The following is a 20522-nucleotide window of genomic DNA, read 5'->3' as shown; positions in this document are numbered from 1 at the left end:
GATATGACTTTCAGATTAAAAGTACCTACTTCATTTGCTATTAAAGGAATGTAGATAACTAGCTCAGGCATGGACATATTTAGTCAAATTGAGCTGATCTATCTTGCCCTTAAGTTTTCCACCCTAAGCATCTCCCCACTGAAAAATGGGTTGTATGGGATCCCATTTGCAGGTGTATAACTCATCTTGCAATATGGAGGTGCCTAATACCTATTGGAGGCTTGGAGCACTTAGGAGTTGGCATCTAAAATTACATGTTGCCATACCGAACTTTTAAAAAACAAACCTGTTTTTAAATCTAGCTCAAAGTTATTGTGTTATGACAGAAGCTTTCAACTTTCATTAACTTCTCTCTGTCTTTTATGTATTCACTTTGTGTCAATATACAGTTGGATTCTGACTTTGGATACTGTTTGAGAAAAAGAAATCAGTAACTTCAGTGTATGTGTATGTTTTTGACAGACCTGGAATCATCACACTGCAAGCTTTTTCAGAATCCAACCGAAAACTTTGGCTTGAAGCTATGGATGGCAAGGAACCAGTAAGGATATTTTTTCATTTTCTTTTCTTTTTACAGTTTTATGGCACACATATTAAAGAAAGAACCTAGTATGCATTTCAGATACTCTGTTACAGTACAGGCAAATACAGTTCTGTTCTTTGTGAGACACTATCACAAGTACACAGTTGAAGATAGGTACAAAGTAGAAAAGCAGAACTAGTTAGTGAATTTAAGCCTTTATTTATATATTATTATTTTATGTTAAGTTATTTAAAGTTTAAGTAATATGATAGTGTATTGTCTAACAGGATTCATGGTTCGGATAACATTTGTGAAGTGGTAGTTTCTGCACTGGTAAAGACTAACCATCTTTTGAGCAGTGTCATGGAGTAAACAATTAGCACCATCTTGAAAGGCACTGCAGAGAGCATAAAAATGTGTTGAAAGCTACTAAGAGACAGGCTTGTCTGAGATTTCTTCCCACTATTAACCTGCTCTTAAAATAGTCACTGAAGGAAGGTGATGCCAGACCTGTATCCAAGGGGAAAAAAATGGTTTTATGAGATAGATGAGTGTTTTTACAAGCTTCTTGTTTGACTGAAACAGTACAGAAATTAGATCAGTAGTTGTATTGAAATTTAACCCATTTGGAGTCTGCAAATCTGACTTCTAACAAATTTTAGGTGCCTATCCTACCACAGGGCTGTTAACTTGAGTGAGTGCTGTGGGGGTAAACGTCAAGCTGAAAGGCAAGGTTGGCTTTCACCTAGCAGCAGGCTAATACACAGCATGTTGCAACTACCAACAAACCTGGCAATAAAGAATTTAAAGCACAAACATTGACCTGTTTTGGTTTTTTTTACAGATCTACACACTGCCAGCCATTATTAGCAAGAAGGAAGAAAGTAAGCTCTTCATTTATGTAGTTATCAAATATTGCTAGATTTCTGTAGTGTCCTGGTTTCTAGATGTGTGTGTGAGGGAGAAATTAATTATTTTACATTTTCTTTCTATTGCTATGAAATAACTGTTGGATAACATGATCGGGCTACACAAAAACACATCCTAAGCTATGTAAACTGTGAGAAAGCCTTCAACTTTTGTATTACTATCAAACACAAATTGGAAGAAAATTTGATTGGCTCCAAAGCTACAATATATTTAACAAATCTGTAAAAATTTCAGTAGTCTAAATGTAGATACATGCCAGTGTGTTGAAATAATATCCCTATATAGAATCACAGAATCATTTAGGTTGGAAAAGACCTTTAAGATCATCGAGTCCAACCATTAACTTAATACTGCCAAGTCCACCACTAAACCATGTCCCTAAGTGCTACATCTACACACCTTTTAAATCCCTCCAGGGATAGTGACTCAACCACTTCCCCCGGCAGCCTGTTCCAATGCTTCATAACCGCTTCAGTGAAGAATTTTTTCCTAATATCCAAGCTAAACCTCCCCTGGTGCAATTTGAGGCCATTTCGTCTTGTCCTATCGCTTGTTACTTGGGGGAAGAGACCGACCCCCACCTGGCTACAACCTCCTTTCAGGCAGTTGTAGAGAGCGATAAGGTCTCCCCTCAGCCTCCTTTTCTCCAGGCTAAACAGCCCCAGCTCCCTCAGCCGCTCCTCAGAAGACTTGCTCTCCAGAGTAAATATCAATCATAATCTCGTGGATAAATGTGTATCAGTCCTTTTTGACTAACGTGAATGTAGCTAAACACGGAGATTTTGTGTATTGATAAGTTAGGAAACAATTACTTTTTTTGTCTTCTTTTTATAGTGTTCTTAAATGAAGCAGGTTTCAACTTTGTCAGGAAATGTATTCATGCTGTAGAAACAAGAGGTGTGTATTAAACCACAAATTATGTATTAGATTATTATGAGTATTTTTTCTTGAATATTACTTTGATTAATTCTACATGTTTTACAGCTGTGCTTTGGAGTGTGTCCATCATTTGGTTTGTACTTTTCACATTTTATCTGTCTGCTTTACACTTAAAACTCTTACCACAAGTTCCAACAATAGTTCTTAACGTATCATTTAAGTTGTTTTTTTAAACATTTTCTGTAATTTCATGTTGTTTAGACAGCTTAATACACAGTTGCACACATCTTTAGTCTTTAATTTGTGGGCACCGAATTGTGCTTTATCATGGTAAAACTGTGGGGAGACTCAGCTCCCAGCTTTAGTTTCTGGCGTGAAACCTGAAGACCAAAAAGTGGCATGAATACTCTCTGCTGGAACATCTTTTTTGCAGAGCATAACTCCTGTAATTTTATTCACTTATTTTGCACATGGTTTATCAATTTTTTAAATGTTTAGAAACTCATTTTTAGTAGTGGGAATGTACAAAAAGAAAATAATAATCGCTCTACTGATGAGGTAATATCTTGCAACTCACAGCAAATTTTTAATTATCCACTTCTAAATGAAGGAGTATGGCTGTATCACCTTCCATAGAAAGAGGTAACCTTTTCTTGTCCATGCACTGAACTGTCAGCATGCAACTCTTCTAATCCAAAAGCTGTGTGGTCTCTGTGCAACATTGAGCTCAATATGAATTCAGTTTCTTAGGTAACAATGTTATGTAGCTTTTGAATCACTGCTGACTCAGAGCTTGCATTTTTTGGGGGGCGGGGGGGGGGGGAGTTTCAAAACAAAACACCTAGGATACCTTAAGTGAGATCAGACTTTGGAATGTTGTTTTCAAAGGAAAAGTGGACAATTTTTAAATGGTAAGACCTGAAGTGGGGAGAAGGGAAGACTTTTAAGTCCTGCTGATTTTAAAAGGCAGTTAAAAACAATAAAATTACCATCACTGGCATACTGAAATACTGTGTTGTGAATGTCTCACTTTAAACATTATTTGTTATTAGTATCTGTGCTATTAAAAAGACCCCAACAATTGAATCTTATGGGTAAATTGGGACTTGACTGTCTCTATTTTGCGTGGGGATCCATGCATAACATATAAATTCTCAACTGCAGTGTTTCAACAGTATACGGTATATGATTTTATTTTGGGTACAATAATTTCTCCTATAAATGGCAATCAAATCTTAATTGGAAGGGATGATGTTCTAAGCAAATACAGATGCATAGTAATTCTACTGAAGTCTAGGTAAGATAAACTTGTTAACATGTAATGTGTTTTATGACTGCTTTGGGGTCTTATTTTTCACCTTTCCCAGCCATCTCCTTGTTGTTTGCTAATATGGGTCATTTCTATGCAAAAGGGTTCTGTTAATGTAAAATTATGATTAGTGTATAGTATGGTATGGATTCAGTGGAATGCAGTTGTTAATATCCCAGAAGAGAATTCAGTAGGGTAAAGCAGTACTCAAGAATGTAATTGTACAATTTTCCATAAACACATTTAGGTGTTTTGAAAACATACACAAAGGATGCATCAGCATATATTGAAATAACCATATTTTCATTATTTTCATTGTGCTTGTTTTCCCAATGTAGGTATTACAATCCTGGGGCTGTACAGAATAGGTGGTGTAAACTCCAAGGTGCAAAAGCTGATGAATACCATATTTTGTAAGTATCTGAAGTGAACCTTTGTCAGTGTGCAGTGTGCGCGCTGTGGTCCCTTTTGCCTTAACTGCTGTGCTCAGAAGATTTTATCATAATATTTACAATTTTGTACGTGCACATACTGCCGCTAAATTGAGTTTGCAGTCTTAAAATGAGTGATCTAACTAGTTTCTTCTGTGCATTAGTATTCAATTTCTGCATGTAATCATTGATATGAGCAAATTACTGATAAAATGCATGTCTTCTTTTAGCTTTAAAGTTCTATTTATTGGTATCTGTTTGGCATATTTCAGAAGTGGTCCAAAGCTTAGTTCTGTAACACAGCATAACTCAGTTTAACAGAGTTGTTCTAGTCTTTCACTATTCTTGCTAATTTGGCTCTCTGATGCCTGTGTTTGAATGTCTAAGCCAAATACATTAGTAATTCTCTGTTGACTTGGGCTTACTTTCCACTTTAATACAGTACATATAGTTAATGTTTACAGGTACTAAATATGAGTGCTAAATTCATTTTTATTAATACTTTGGCAGAGATTAAAAGATTCAGATTGATCAGATTGGTAGTTAATCTGGCTAATAAGTAATCATGAGCTAAATGACTAATCCATTAGCTTCTCTTTTGCTGCTTTTCTAGTTAGTGTGTTAGTCAAACTGTAACACAATCATAATTCAAATTTCTACCAGCCCCTAAATCTCCTCCTGATATGGACATTGATATGGAACTTTGGGACAATAAAACAATAACAAGTGGACTAAAAAACTACCTCAGGTAAGTATGATGCTACACAAATCTCAGTGTTCATTCTCTGGCCCATTAATCTTTTGCTTATTAATATCATATTCTATTTCTTGTATCCATTAGCATGGTAATAATTGAGTATATTATTATCTTGCCTAATATCCCTGTGATTATGTGTAATAATAAATCTAAAATTTGTCACACACTTTCTGCCTTATTAAGATAGTCATGCCTTATATAGCCCTAAATTTGGCAGAATTTAATTAATTGCATGTTCTTGCTTAAAATTTTTTACCTTAACCACATAACATGTTGTTCTCAGTCTTTCTTTTCTGAATCCCTTAACCTGTGTACCATGAGGTTTCATGGCATCATTGTTGGAGCAGAATAAAAATCTCAGCAAAACCATAGGTTTCTATCCTATGCTGTTGGTGTCTTCACAAACACAATATCCCTCCCACACTATCATTTTCTCTTAAAAGTTTCGTTAATAAGAGACAAAATTTTCAAGAACTATGGTACTTCTGAGGTAACTCTTTTTTGGGTCTCAATATATAACATTCAAAAGAAACATAATAAAAAGCATCAAATCCAGATGGTGGGTGTTCTATGACTTCTAAAAATCTAGATTTCCTAAACCAGTCACCTAACAAAGGGCAGCATCAGAAATCCCTATTCACTCTGGAAAATAGGCCTAGGATTTATAGTGGAATGCTCATGTACACTTCATTGAAAAGACTGGCTTTGGTTGAAGAAATTCATAATACAGCTTCAGAAGCACAAACCATTGTAAATGCTGTGTTTGTGAAATTAGAACGTGAGCTAGCAGTAGCTCTGTTTTTGTGTCTGTAAGGCAATTCACAGTCTGCCTTTCAGAGGATGACTTTTCTAGCATCTCCCAGATCAGAATTTCAGTCTCAAATTTCATCATGTTTTTGCCTTTCTTGGGCAAAAGATTGCTTTTGCAGCCCACTGTACCATGTTCTGCATCTGTATTTATTCCTGTTCTACAGTATGGAAGCCAGAAAACAGCGAGTCTCTGTGCTGTAGTCCGTGACGGTAGTATTTCCCTTATTAACTTAAATGGTGACACCAGATTCAACTTAAAGAGATTTTCAGACTGTGTACATGACTGAGTTGTATACGACTTGTAATCAGAATCAGTCATCACTGAATTGGGTTTCCTAGGACATACCAATGTACGTTGTGCAGATGTTGAGGGCTATCATAATCACACCCATAAAACTTTAAAAGACTTTGAGTAAGGCTTTTCTTCAAATTTCCTTTTAATATTTTTTTTTACAACCAGGTGTCTTTCAGAACCACTGATGACTTTCAAGCTGCACAAAGATTTCATTGTTGCTGTTAGTAAGTAAAGTAATAAATACACTTTCATGAAAGTAATATTGTTTCTAACTCTTAATCTCCCCAGTTACTATCCTTACTTTTCTCCTTGGTCTATTATTCGGTGATCCAGCCATGGATCCGAGTTCTTCCATGTCACTGTATGTGACAGCACAGTGCCACATGAAAGCCCTCAAAACAGAGAAGTTACACTAGATGAAGCTGTTCAGTGGTTTGTTCTGATCTTTTTAGACGTTCTGTGTGACTGCCTTCTGCATGAAATTCTGAACCTTGATTTATATGTTTGTTTGTTTTATATGGGCTGATAATTCATTTATAGCATTCATCCCTCTCATCCAGGGACCTTTATTTTCCCAGCTTGCCTTGAGAAATTGGAGGCGGTGATAATTATCTCCTTTTCACAAATGGAGTAATTAGATACAAAGATAGTAAGATCATTTTTCTAATGACTTCAGTCTATAATTTGAAGTTATTTCCCCATTTCCTCTTGCCTTGATAAGAATAAAAGACACTCAAGAATTTTAGATATTTTTAATATCAAGGAGTAAAATCTTGGATTTCACTGAAGTGACACATCAGGTCAACATTGCCACTAATTTTTTTTGTTCCTGTAACAGTGGTTTTGGCAAGTTACTTGAAATACAGATTTCAGAATGTTGTAATAAATATAATCAAATTGTCCTCATCACTTTAAAGGCTAATTGTGTTTGGCTTCTTGTAATGCATGTGTTATTTATGCTTGTATTAGCGTACAGACATTGGTGCCATTTATAGTCACATCTTAGCACGTTCTAATTTATCAACAATGTTTGTTTTCTGTTTAATAGAGTCAGATGATCAGAACTACAGAGTTGAGGCAGTGCATGCGCTTGTGCATAAGTTACCAGAGAAGAACAGAGAGATGCTGGACATCCTTATCAAGCACTTGGTCAAGTAATTCTTTTTGATTTTTCTCTCTGGCATTATTGTAAGATGTGGTTATTTCTGCTTTAAATTTGTCAGTGTTGCTTAATCCATTCTCTGTGTTGAAACAATGCCACTTGAAATTACTTTTAATTCTAAAATGCTGTTCTAAATGTAGCTGAAGAGCACTCACTGTAGAAACAAAATAAAAAATAACACCATAAAGAGTCACCACGATGACCAACTATGTTCATAAAATAAATCCACTCAATGGTTTTGTTCACGTTCCTACTTACTACAGAAATTGCCACAATTCAATTTAAGAAACGTCTAAAACTATGCTAAGGTTGATAGAAAACGCTGGTTTGAATCTGACTCGAGGTCCCACACTGTTTCAGAAATGGAGAGTACACTAATGTGATAATACTTGTCCTTCATCTTTGATCTTATTTTTCTCTCTAATAACTCTGAAGTGTAGTATCATTTGAAAACACTAATTTGAAGTAGTATTATTTGTGGTTTTGATATCTATATAAATGTCCAAACCCACTTTTGAATCTGCCTTGTTTCATCAGCTTCTCTAAGTATTAATTAAATGTCAGATGGAAAAGATTTTGCATTTCTTTGAACTGATGACCTTTTGTCTTCACTGAATTACACTTAGCATGTGCTGTGAGACAAAAAAGACAAGTTTTTATTCTGTTATGTCTTTCTGTATCACTAGCTATGATTACATACCATTATTACATTATAATTTATCCTGTTTCTGCATCAAATGTTATTCATGTAAATTTTAGTAAATCTTTGGTCAGTTTTCACTGGTATTTGCTGAATACTTTTTAATATGTATTATTCTTTCTGATTTAGCATTCTGTATACTTTTTAGTACTTTTATCAATGATCTGGAAATGTGAATACTAAAACAGCAGTTGTTCAGATAAGGCCCACATGACTGATAAATGTAGAAGACATAAGAGAGGAGTCCATATTGTTTTCATTCTGTTCATTACATCCCAGCTATTTTGCTTTGTTGATCACAGCTTGAGCCACAGCCTGCAGTAAGCTGTCTACAGTGGAGCGTAATGCAGTTTTGCTTCCTCTTACAGATGTGAGAACTTTGAAAATTTCTTTGATAGGAAATTATTTAGCCCTAATAAATTATTTTTAGCCTTTTATGTCATTAGCCCCTTAAGAACTAACATGATAGCAAGCTGCTGTGAATGTTTCCATTGCAAAAACTGATTAGGCAGAGCTTGCATCTTGTTATACGTGGGGTAACCTAGAGAACAAGATGAAAGCAAGTTTCCTAAGTTTCCTTACTCGCAGAGTTGTTTGATTAGCTAAAAAAAATAATATCTACTGTTTTCTAACCCTCTAAAAAGTTAAAGCATTTAATGAGGGATTAATGATTTTGTAAAAGCTGCTAGTCTGGAAGCCCCCAAATTAGAAATATATATGCATAGGAACTGACTTATTTGTAGGCAGAATTAGTTATAGGCAAGCATTTCTTCCTTGACCTCTTTTCCTGGCCTCTTTATTCTCAATGTGACCTCAAATGCATTTCCAAAGAAAAGCATGCCTGCAGTATTCCCTTCTTTAATTGTTCTCTTTAACTTTTGCCTATCTCATCTTCGATGTGATTCTCATTTCTGATAAATGTAATCTTACAGTTTTATACTGAAAACTTTCAGTTCTTTTCTTTCCAACATTCAGTTCACCCCTTCTAATTTCTCATATAATTTGCCAGCTGTTGTTTATGCTAGCAGTTCTAATGAGACTGAATTCAAAATTAGTCTCTTGAGTATATTAGTTATCTTCCTTCCTCATCTTTTTCCTACCATTCTGTGAAGACTTTTCAAGGAAAAAATGGCAGATACAGTGCCTAATTTTATGAAAACGGGAAAATATGAAAAAAACCCCAACCTCCTGTTTCTTCATTCTTTTGTTTGAAATCCAATTTCAAAATGTACATCCTTTCCCTATATTCTTTTAGCTGTTCAGTTCCTTTATGTATGCTTTTCTGTCTAGGTGAAAATACTATACCTTTAACTATGAGTTATAAAATAAGGATAATATTATTTTTTCTTGGTTTAGGTCTTAAGGTCTTTACATGTCTGCCTACCTTGACTTTTGTGTCACAGTGCAAAATTAAATATGAACTAGATGTTGTGGGATGTAGATCATACTAAACACAAACAAACAAATCCAGCAAATCCTGAAAAGCACCCTGCAGAGCGGTGATACTACATGAGTATATACTCAGTCAGCAGCTAGGCAAACATGGGAAGTTTGGTGTTATTTTCACATAGGTAATTAATTTTTTGGTTTTAAACCTTCCTAGTCAAATTACCTGTCTACTTTAAAGAATAAATCATTCTTTGGTATGTTTTAATAACACCATACTTTTCTAAGGTAGATAGTCGGGAGTCTGCAATCTGGCAGTATCAAAAATTTACTAGTGATATATCAAAAAAAGAAAATTTGAGGAGAAAGCAACTGCACCTTAATGAATGCCTTACAGCTACCTGAAATGCATGATTACCTTGGCCTGTATCTATTCAGTAGCTCAGCAACAGTAGGACTAGGTCAGAGGAAATTGGCTATCAAAATGATCCATTTACAGGCCTGGGTTTTTCCTCTTTTGCAAGAAATTGAGCCTTTGAAATGCTTTGTAGAAAGTCCTTTCTGGATACAATGTTATTAAATTCACCATTCCTTTTATTAGCAAAGCTACCAAATTTGTAACCAAGGAAACCCAAACACAGCACAAACATTACTTTCTCTCTTAAGCTATAAGACTATAGTGTTTGTGTAAGAGACCTTAACAGTTACTGTGCAGCCCAAAGCAGAGTAACATTGCAAAGGGTTATTTTTTTTAGGTTTTTCTAACAAACCTAGAGCTGAGTAATTCAAAATTCCATTTTCATTAGAATACTAGTGGACTTCCCAAAGACCCCTTAGTCACCTAAGCCAAACATAAGATCTGTTACAGAGAAAATTAGATTAAGATAATTGGCTAAAAATATGCTTTAACAAGGTAGTCATTTTCATTATATGGCTTCTAAATAATGATCTCTGCCAGTGTGTCTGTCTGAAATAAAACTCTGGAAAGTTTTTTTGACATAACTTGGTGAAGCAACATAGGAAACGTGTAAGAAGATAGATATTTATTTTCCTGCAGTTTATAATTATGTTGTCTCCAATACAAACCCCTTTCCCATATTTCTCCCACTTCTCAATGTACATGGAGTGCTAAAACATTACTGTTCAAATATGAGGAGAGTATTACTTCATTATAGAAATAATTGTACAGTCTATCTCACCTCTATACCAAGATAATTCTACTATTCTACTCATTCTGTGTACCATTAGTGCCTACTCAACAGGGAGAATAAGAGAAAGGTAATGTGTGAGTCCAGACGTGGGTTTGATCCTGATTCTAAGAAAATCCCCCAGTAGCCTTGGGAAGACCTGACAGTCGTCTTGTCACTGCCTTTCTAATCTTTGTAAGGGGATAGTATTTGTGTTATTTGCTACCAAACTCTGACATCAGATAGGTAATATTGCTAATGTTTATACAACATTTTAAGAACAAATCAAGCTATCCGAGAATATTATTGGAAGGAAAACATAGCAGATGTCTTCATAAATCTGATTAATGAAGGCTGTCAGAGAAAAACAGAAGATAAAGTTTGCTCCTACCTGCTAGTCTTCCAGTATTTTATAGATTTCACTGTTTCTTAATTTTTAAAGGTACAAGAGTTATTATAATTATGTAGGAAGTGGCTAAAAATGCTCAGCTTGACAATGGTAGCAGATAGCAGTGAGAAGGAAGAGGAAAACATGAACAAGTGCCTCAATAACTGATTCTATTTGGTAGCACATTCAGTAAAATTAAGCATTAAGGCAATTATAAAATCTTTACTTGGCATGATATTTCTCAGACACGAGGCAATAGGGCAGCTGTGACTGGGGAATCACTGGCAGTTATTTCGAAGGATTTATGATTATACGGTTTTTATTTGGCAAATCTTATTCGTAAGGAGAGAAAAGGGGCATTGAGGATTACTGATTGATGGTTTTCATTTTACTATCTAATAAATTATGGGAAAAACTAGGTTTCTAAATTCTACATTAAGAAGAAAAATGACAGAAAAGGTACAGTAAGCAATAACAATATACAAAAGTAAAAGATTAATATATTTTAAAGCCAGAAGATGTCATTATGATCATCTAGTGTTATCTATACAACAGAAACAACAATTTTGCTGACCCTATTGATCCCATGTTTTCAACATATTAATAAAGAGATCCTATTGCAATTTAAGTGTTTTCAGTAACTAAGTTTCTTTCCTTTACATGAAAGCTAATGTATATGGTTGACCTCCATTATCACATAGTATTTTCATTCAATCCAACATCAAATATTTAAGTTCCTGTAAAATCATTAGAGAGAGATAGGTGCTTATCCTATACTTCAGATGGGTTGCATCTCTCTGTGGAGAACTTCAAAGACAGTTGCTTTTCCCTGTCAATTATGTCAGGAACTTAAATACTTCCTCTAGGAAGACATGCTCGTTATCCATTAAGTTATTTCAGGATGGGAGCCTGGATGGAAATATAGTAGTTGTGCTACATTGTATTTTGACTCTAGTAAAAGTGAAAGTTTTAAAAGTGGTTTTAAAGGGGTGGCATGAACTCGGGATCTTGTTAAAGAAGTAGTCTTAACAGGTTTTTGCCTGTTGGAATTGTAGTTTAGCACAACAATTTAATTGCATATTGTTTGTGTTCATTTAAAGGGTATCATTACACAGTCAACAAAATCTAATGACTGTATCCAACCTTGGTGTTATCTTTGGACCAACTCTGATGAGAGCCCAAGAAGAAACCGTGGCTGCTATGATGAACATTAAGTTTCAAAATATCGTCGTTGAAATTCTGATAGAGCATTATGAAAAGGTAGAAAGACATTATCTGACTGTTTTGTGATGAAGTGGAACTAAGATCTCATTTTCATTACCATCATTAAGTTCTTAAGAATAAGAAATCCAGCATTTGTAGAAGATCGTTGATAGAAAGAATACCTTCTTCTGACCCCATGCTATGGATCTGTATTCCTAGCAAGTCTTTTGTGGCTGTGCAAGGTACAGATCCAAGGCATAATCTCCCATGCTTTGAAGGAGTTGCTCTGAATCTTCAGTTGCTTTCTGAAGATTGTTGTGTCCTTATATCTAGAAACAGAAGGAGAAGGTCATAACTTTGCTCCCAGCTCCTCCATCTCTCTCATGCTAGCCATGTATGAAGGTTCCCTCTGGTTGAATGCATGGATTCTCCTCTGAGTGCATCAAGTCAGAGTCTTTCTGGCCATTGCTGTCCTTTGGGGATATACCGGCTGCACAGTGGAGATCTAGTCCCTCCTAACGTCATGAAACCTCAACTGTCCTTCAGTTCCTCTTTTCACAAGCAGCATCAATGTGGATCTCCAGCAGAATGCCCCATTTCTGTGCAGTGTGTAATTTTTCATTTGTGTAGATACTAGATGAAAAGTAAAAAAGCAAATGGAAAAAATACCGTATCTTAGATGAGGTTTTATTCCTAGTTACGTTTGAAGCCCATCATGTCTTTGTAATTTAAAAGTTCTTGAATACTCTGGAGCATACAAACTTCTCTAGGTACTTTTGCTTTGAAGAAAGGCGTGTCTGTGACTGCCTGGTTTATTTTGTTTTTCCCAAAGAGACCAGTGACAGCAAAGGTCCATCTCGAACTCTTTCCTGGAACATTGAATAAGAACTGTTTAAGGGCTTGAGAAGGAAAATCCATGAAATCTTGAATACTTACTTTCAGTCACTACCATTGCAGATATCACCTTCGCTGAAAAGCCTCCTCAGATTTTATTTTATTTTAAACTATTTCATTTCAGAACTCAGCAGAACAGTCAAGATCTCCTTTACTTGGTCATCAAAAGAAATTTTATTTTGGGGATCTTTTGTTGATGTATATCACCTTCTCTGATGACTAACAAAACAAAGTGAAAAAACTTTGGGTTTCTTCCATTTCATGTTACTCAGCTGAGGGGCTGATCCCGGTCAGTACCAGGATCCCCTGCACTGGTTGGTCAGTAAGTACTGACAGTACTGTTTGGTATCATCAGTTATATTTCACAGGGACTCCTCAGAATTGATATGATACTGATAACCTCCTTGGCTATAACTCCAAAACTTATATATTACATGTTTCCAACACTGAATTTCCCCTTGAGAAAATTACAAGCTCATTCAATACAAAGACCATGGCTGCACAACCAAATCACCCTTGCTCCATTTCTGTCTACAGACATGTTTTTGTATTGATGTGCTACTCACTAATGCCTAATACAGTATTAATGTACTTCAAGAGCATCTCAAGACATCCATTAAAGTATTTTCTACCATGGAAGTATATTTGCTTTCTTCCACTTCTGTGAATGGCATGGAGGTATCTTTTCATTGTTCACTTCATCCTCTTCTGGGAGTGCCCTATAGATAGAGGGTCCAGAAATCCTTGCAGAGATGTATTTTTGCATTGCATGGTATTTAACCTGCAATACTTGGTCCTATGGAGATTGGACACTTCTGATTCCTTCAGTAGCTTATTTCAGGCAATCTTTCTCTGTAAAACCTCTTCTCCATTCCACAGAACTAATTCCACTTCCTTCCACAGAATCCCATAAAAGGTACTCAGTAGAGTTTACAGTCTACACTAGGAGGAATAAGTGAGAAAAAAGATCTGGAATTAAAACCTGCAAATCTTTTGGTTATATTTTTTGCTTTGGTCATCCTCCAAGGCAATTATCATTTTTACTAGAAGTATCCAAGAAGGTTTTTAGGGTCTTTCAAGACCTCTGCTGCATGTGTCTTGGATATTGCAGAACAGGTGATACAAAGGAAAGTCAACCAAATTATGGGACCTTCTGCATTGTTCTTGCTGGCCAGCTTGCCAAACTTATCAGCAAAGAGTTCTTTAAAACCTCATGTGGACCTGCGTCAGATTGCAGTAGTCAGATACTCATAAAAATGTGAGTATTTTCTGCAGCAATGAGGTGCAAAATTGACCAGTGGTAGCAGTGGTATGTAAAAAATAAAAACCAAGAGATGCTCCAAACATAAAGATGTTCCTCATCAAACTTCAATTTTTTGGCAAAATAAAGTGGCTTTCTGAAATACAAACTGGATTGTAATAAGTTACGACTATGACACATTTTTATGACACACAAAAGCTTTCACAGGAACACAGAGAAAAAATTCAATCTTTTCATAATATTTAAAAAAATATATTACTTCTTGGGCAGGAGGTAGTAGTAAGCATCTATTGGAAGTTTTACAATTTAGACTGTTAAGTACTTCTAATATAAAACTATTTAAACAAAAAATTTTATGTAATTACTACAAATTTTAGGTACAGCTCAGTAATGTTGTTCTTAGATTGTAAAATGAGATTAGAGCAAAGCTTATGTTCTGTGAGTTTACTCTTTTGTGATGTGTGAGACTATTACAGGATTAATTTCAGGGATAGTGGTGAGGAAAACAAGTGGATTAATAATTGAAGTGTAACAGTACCTCTATTGTTTATATCTTTTTTTTTCCCCCTTTTTTTTTGTTTAATCATGCAGATATTTCACACCGCACCAGATCCCAATATTCCTCTTCCCCAACCTCAGTCCCGATCAGGTTCAAGAAGGACAAGAGCAATTTGTCTCTCCACGGGTTCACGTAAACCCAAAGGAAGATATACACCATGTCTAGCAGATCCTGACAGTGAGTTTGTCCTTGTTGACTGGTTATCTTCCTTTTTATGTCTTGTCTTTTAACTTTCCTGAATAATATCCAAAAGATATTGTATTCCAATAATTATAAGCATAACAGATAGGGTTTCATCAGCTTTTTAACCAATGTGAGCCACAGCCACATTGTTAAATGACTTCATTCCTTGCTTCTCTCAGATGAGAAAGGATGTTTGGTTTTAGGCAAGTCTCGTATTGCATACAGTGTTCAAAAATGATTTAGAGTAGACTTTATATTCTAATCTAAATGTAGTCTGCTTTGAAACTCAGAAGTTCATTATATGAAGTTCATCTCATTTGCTTGCAAGATTATTAGTAACGTTGGGAAACTGTAAATAGAATCTTTCCTCTCCTCCTCTAATAAATGTAATTCAGTCAAGGTCAAGAGATCAAAACCATTACTTGGCTGTTTTTTCACATGCATGAAACTGTGGTCATTGGTTCAAAGTCAGCCACTGCCCAAGTTGCCAAAACCACTGAAACTTTGTTAGTTTTTCTGGAATACAAACAAACTCTAATATTTTGGGGAGAAACAGTATACTTATATGGCTTATTGTTTAACAGCAGGGAGTTATGGTTATAATTAATTGCTGCTTAGAATGCTTATTCATTTTCATGTAGATGTGACTATTAAAAAGTTTCCCTTCATTCATTTTCATCTAGTGGGCCGTCACTTTTTTTACTTACTGGCTGTGCCAGTAAGTAGTATTGAAACATTAGCAAAGATTATGTTAACAGTTCTACTACTGCAACAGAATTCCAAAAGAACTTCTCTGTCCCTTGGTTCCTCAAGGAGATTTACATGAAACTGGTACAGTAAATTAATCCGCAGTTAAGGTGCATCTGTTCCTGAGGATCTGTAGTAATTCTTAAGCCTGTAATGTTAGGAAATGTATCCTCAGCATACTCTTGCATAGGTGCTGCATTTTCCATAGGTTTATGTTACATGATTCCTGCCAGTGAGAGTTTAAATACTAAATGAGAGCAATAGCTGCCTACACATCAATTGCCAGTGTGAATGGCATGGGATCCTGAGCAAGAAGTTACAGAGGAACCTTCAGTTACATTCACCAGAGGACAAACTGGGCAAGTTTCAACTGCTTTTTACTGTGTAACTGCAATGAATGAATGTCAGCTCAAAAAAAGGGGCATTTCTGTGCAAGTATTTTGCAGAGCATATGCAACCTCATGCTTCTTCATTCAGACACGTTTTGTGCTGACAGCTTGATTGGAACTAGGACTGACCCAAGAGCTCTCCACTTGTGCTTTGCTTATTAGCTCAAGTTCAGCACTTGCTTACACAAGTTCCAGTTAAGATCTCACTTGTGCCTGGAAGGCCAAGGCAGAAGCAGAGGTATTCTCCTTGCCAAATATCTCTAGGTGTAGCCAGAGACAGGCAAGAGAGAGCCTTGGCTTCTGGCAATAGCAATTTCTGAAGTACTAGATGGTTTTAAGTCATCATTTAAATGACGCACGGACACTTAACTATATTACAGGAAATAAAGGAATTCTGTATGGCATGAGAAAATGGGATACAGGTTTCAAACAGTAGAAAATTATAGAAAATGCATCTGACAAATCTAGGCTTCAGCCAATCTTGCAATTTTCAAGGGACTAATGGTCTGTAAAGAGGCAAGATGGGGGACAATCTAATCTAGAATACCAGAATTCTGGCCACAAGTGGACAGAATATTTCACACTACTGTACCAGTGGCACTACTGTTGTCAGATCCACTCACTGCAAGACACTGGTATTTGTGACCTTATCTGTAGTATTGTGTGTGGTTATGGTCACTTGTTGCCAAGGGTATTGAAACATTGGGAGGCAAAAGCAGCTGTATCATGTTGACATCTTGTAACTACTGTGTGGTTGAAGAATATACATTCTCTACTTCTTGTGAATTTTGTGAATTATAACTCCTAGCTTTTGGGGAAAAAAAACCCTACTAGAAACCAATGTATGACTCACTAGGCTGAATCCAGTCTTCAGAATAACTCAGTCCTCCCTGTATTATAGGCCAGTGCTTCCTCAGTTCCGATGAGTGTTCCTACCTTTATATCATCAGCAAATTTCTTTAGGATATTCCTACTTCTTGTTGCAAAAAGATTATTGGAAACACAATCAGTACAAAGATTTTTGTGTAGATAGGTAAATTTCTCTAAAAGCAGTCTTATTAAAGAAATTCATAAAATGTTCAACATTCAAGTTGTAAATAAAGGAATGAGTTGTTGCCCTTCTGTGGGAGAGATATTTCATGAAAGGTATGATGACTCAGAAAATAGGATATCTATAGATAGACTTATGGACTAGTCTTGCAAAGACTGCAAAGATCCTCAGCAGCTTGGTAACCAAAATAAAAATTCTTGTGCCTGCTAGCAATGAAGTCATGCATTTAAGAACATAAGTGTGACAAGCACCACAACATTTGCCTTATCATGGAAATCTAGCAAGATATTCACCACAAAGATATTGCAACTTCGTAACTGTTAAATTTCCTAAGGATTATTTGTATTGCAGGCAGTTCTTTTAAAATGCAAACTTCTATGTGAAATAAGTTAGCCTGTAGCCCATTATGCTCGTCAGCTCTAAAGAAATAGCCATGAAAGGCAGCTCTTCCAGGTTAAAGATAGGAATATGTATGAAACTTAGTAAATAAACAGATATTTTGTCTTAAGAATCATTGCCTCTGAAACCACAGATTAATGAATTTGATGACAAGTAAGGTACAAGGGGCTAAAGGTGGCATGAAGGAAATGCACATGATTAGAAAATGTAAATTTTTTTTTTCTCTGTCTCCCCACACTCCTCCCTAGGTGATTCATACAGCAGTAGCCCAGACAGCACTCCCATGGGCAGCATTGAATCTCTCTCTTCTCACTCCTCTGAGCAGAACAGCACCACCAAATGCATGCCCTCGCAGCCCAGGGAAAAATCAGGAGGGATTCCATGGATTGCCTCTCCCCCTTCTTCTAATGGCCAGAAGAGTTCAGGCCTCTGGACTACAAGTCCAGAATCCTCATCAAAGGAGGATGCAACCAAAACAGATGTGGAGTCAGACTGCCAAAGTGTAGCTTCTGTCACTGGACCAGAGAATGCCTCTCCACCAGCAGACCTGACCAAAAAGTGTTCTTACGCTCTGTCTGGGCTGAAAAGGTCTTCAGCATCTTCCCTTAGATCAATCCCATCAGCTGAAGGTAATTTCTAAAGTCTTTCAGGACATCAGTGTTTATTGTGACGCTTCAGAAGACAAGAGCTGCATCTGAAAGCTAGTGATACTCATTAATCTTTTTTGTTTATTTCTTTAATTTTTGTGGTATGTTCTTTCAGTTTTCAAACTGCTTTTGACAGAATTCCATTGTTTGTTACCTGTACAGTTCACACAGCTTAAAAGAGGTCAGTGTTTCTCAGAACTTAGAGTATTCTCTATCCTGCTATGCCTCATCTAGACCACTGACTTGTAAGAAGATTGCTGGTTTATAAGAAGTGTTGGTTGCTATGGTTTATCACCGTGTCAAAGGAATGAATCCTTGCAACATGATTGATACTGATCAAAGTTAACATTTAAATTTAAAAAGCACTAGGCCTAACATCTAGTAAGTAACAGTTTTGTCACTCCTTGTCCGTGTGCCTGCTTTTTTTTTTTTTTTTTTTTGACAACTGCATCTCTTAAATTGGCCGACATAGGAGACTGAAAGAGAAGTGGTTTGTTTTGGTGTGGGTTTTTTTAGTTATGGTTTTTACTGTCAATGCCTTTAGTTGAGATAGGACTGGACAGATGGGATAAAAAAGTAATCCCTGACATGAAATGTATGTCTGAAACCCTACTGATGGAACGGCTGCTTCATTCTGCCCTACTTGCACGGTTTGTTATCCAGTGCTGCAAGTAGATTAGCTTGAACACAAGATTATGTCTGAATGGTCCTGTATATGGACAAGAACAACCACAGGTTTGCAAACCCAACTTTAGGAATCTAATTTCAGGGCATAAGTTAGGACGCCAGTCTTCCTTTTCGGTCAAAGAAGGATGCTGCTTCAAAGAACACCGTCAGAGCACCTGAGCTGAGCCTAAGTCTCCAAATAAGCCTGGACAAGGCTCCTTACAAGACAGAGAAGCTTAAAAACATAGCTTCTTAATTTAGACAGTTCTGCTAAATGCTAAGTTAGCTGGAATGCCTGTGAACCCTTGCTGTACCTTTGTGAGTACATGAGGTGATATTGCACTATATTGACAGCTATGTGGTAATTACTTTAGAGGAAACACTTTCTTGAAATAACTATGTTTGCTGTGTTTTGGATTATGAAGATTAACAGTCAGCACTGAAACAACGAGCTCCAGTGGACTGAGTGTGAGTGCTGAGTTTGCCACTGAGCTGTCAATAGTATAAGTAATGTAAGTACAGGTAGGCTAAAAATGTGGGTATGTGCAGAGCCCTAGAAGTTTAAGAAAGGTCTCTTCCCTCTGCCCCCCATGGAGTGTACAAGCTTTTTCCTAAGACTTCCAGATATGAATTAGTGTTATATTAACACTATTAATAATGTAGAATAATAATTATCATTAACAATAATTTACAATATAGAATAATACTATAGAATAACAATATTAATAATGTAGGTATTGATTTTATGTTTTGGGATGTCTTCATATTATGACAGCTGTGAAAGAATTATTAAGAATCTGTAGTTCTTGGGAGTAAAGAAACAGAGAAGTAGTTGCAGCTTTTGTCTTGCAGAGCATATATGCAAACAAGGCAGAAGTCCACAGATAGGTCAGCTTAAAGGACACGTGGCCATACCTTGTATACAATAAAAGGACTTTTTTTTGTATGCAATACAGTCTGTTCAGCTATAAATTTGTTTTATCAAGTTACAGTAGCAAATGTTTTAGGCAAACCGTGATCGTTAATCCCTAAGTATTTTTTTTTAAATTGCATGAAGCTTTTGTGGATATTGAAATATTAATTCTTACAAATTAACGTGGTCTGATTTCATACTGGATGCTGCTTTGAGCAGGAATTTGAACTAGATGACTTCCTGAGATCCCTTCCAACATGAATTTTTTCTACAATTCTATGCAGTGTACTACTTTGTAAATGTTGTTTTTATTGTCACTTTTTAGTGAATGTACTAACTAGGCCTTTAAGTGCAATGTAATTTCTTAGCCTTCACAATTTTAACATTATTTCTTCATTCTTGCCGTTGGCCCTTTTCTCCTGGCTTTCTGCCTGAAAGGCTGTTTCTTCTCTCTCTTAGTAAGTACTTTCTCTACCTATTTTGCCTCTTAAAAAAAAAAAAAAACAAAAAAAAAACAACAAAACAAAACACAACGACAACTTTGCTTTGCATGTTACACATGTTGTGCAACAACTTAAAATTAACTTTAATATTACTTATAATTTGGTTGTTTTCTTTAGGTAATAAAAGCTGCAGTGGATCTATACAGAGCTTATCTTCAACAGATACCAAAGATACACCAAAGGCTCCACCAAACCCTGATTTGCCTCCCAAAATGTGCAGGAGATTAAGATTAGATACTGCATCAAGTAATGGCTATCAAAGACCAGGATCTGTGTAAGTCATCAAGGCCCTTTGGAGATTTGTGTTGTGACAGTTTGTCTACTATAAAGTGATCCCAGAGAGGTACATA

General features: G+C 36.0%; 1 protein-coding gene across 2 annotated transcripts in view; it reads left to right on the top strand.

Annotated features, from left to right (window-relative positions):
• ARHGAP42 (Rho GTPase activating protein 42) overlaps positions 1 to 20522 on the top strand; it is a 166816-nt gene that overhangs the window by 133413 nt on the left and 12881 nt on the right. For both annotated transcript variants that reach the window (XM_030042841.1, XM_041118534.1), the window contains 11 exons: positions 463 to 541; positions 1368 to 1407; positions 2288 to 2350; positions 3980 to 4054; positions 4736 to 4820; positions 6100 to 6158; positions 6983 to 7088; positions 11858 to 12017; positions 14707 to 14851; positions 17692 to 18072; positions 20290 to 20446. In XM_030042841.1, coding sequence (XP_029898701.1) covers positions 463 to 541; positions 1368 to 1407; positions 2288 to 2350; positions 3980 to 4054; positions 4736 to 4820; positions 6100 to 6158; positions 6983 to 7088; positions 11858 to 12017; positions 14707 to 14851; positions 17692 to 18072; positions 20290 to 20446 — 1350 coding nt within the window. The remainder of the gene's footprint in view (positions 1 to 462; positions 542 to 1367; positions 1408 to 2287; positions 2351 to 3979; positions 4055 to 4735; positions 4821 to 6099; positions 6159 to 6982; positions 7089 to 11857; positions 12018 to 14706; positions 14852 to 17691; positions 18073 to 20289; positions 20447 to 20522) is intronic.

Source organism: Aquila chrysaetos, chromosome 19 (assembly GCF_900496995.4).
Source record: "Aquila chrysaetos chrysaetos chromosome 19, bAquChr1.4, whole genome shotgun sequence".
NCBI classification, from domain to species: Eukaryota; Metazoa; Chordata; class Aves; order Accipitriformes; family Accipitridae; genus Aquila; species Aquila chrysaetos.
The sequence above is the reverse complement of the archived record's forward strand: the minus strand, read 5'-3'. Positions and strand labels throughout refer to the sequence as shown.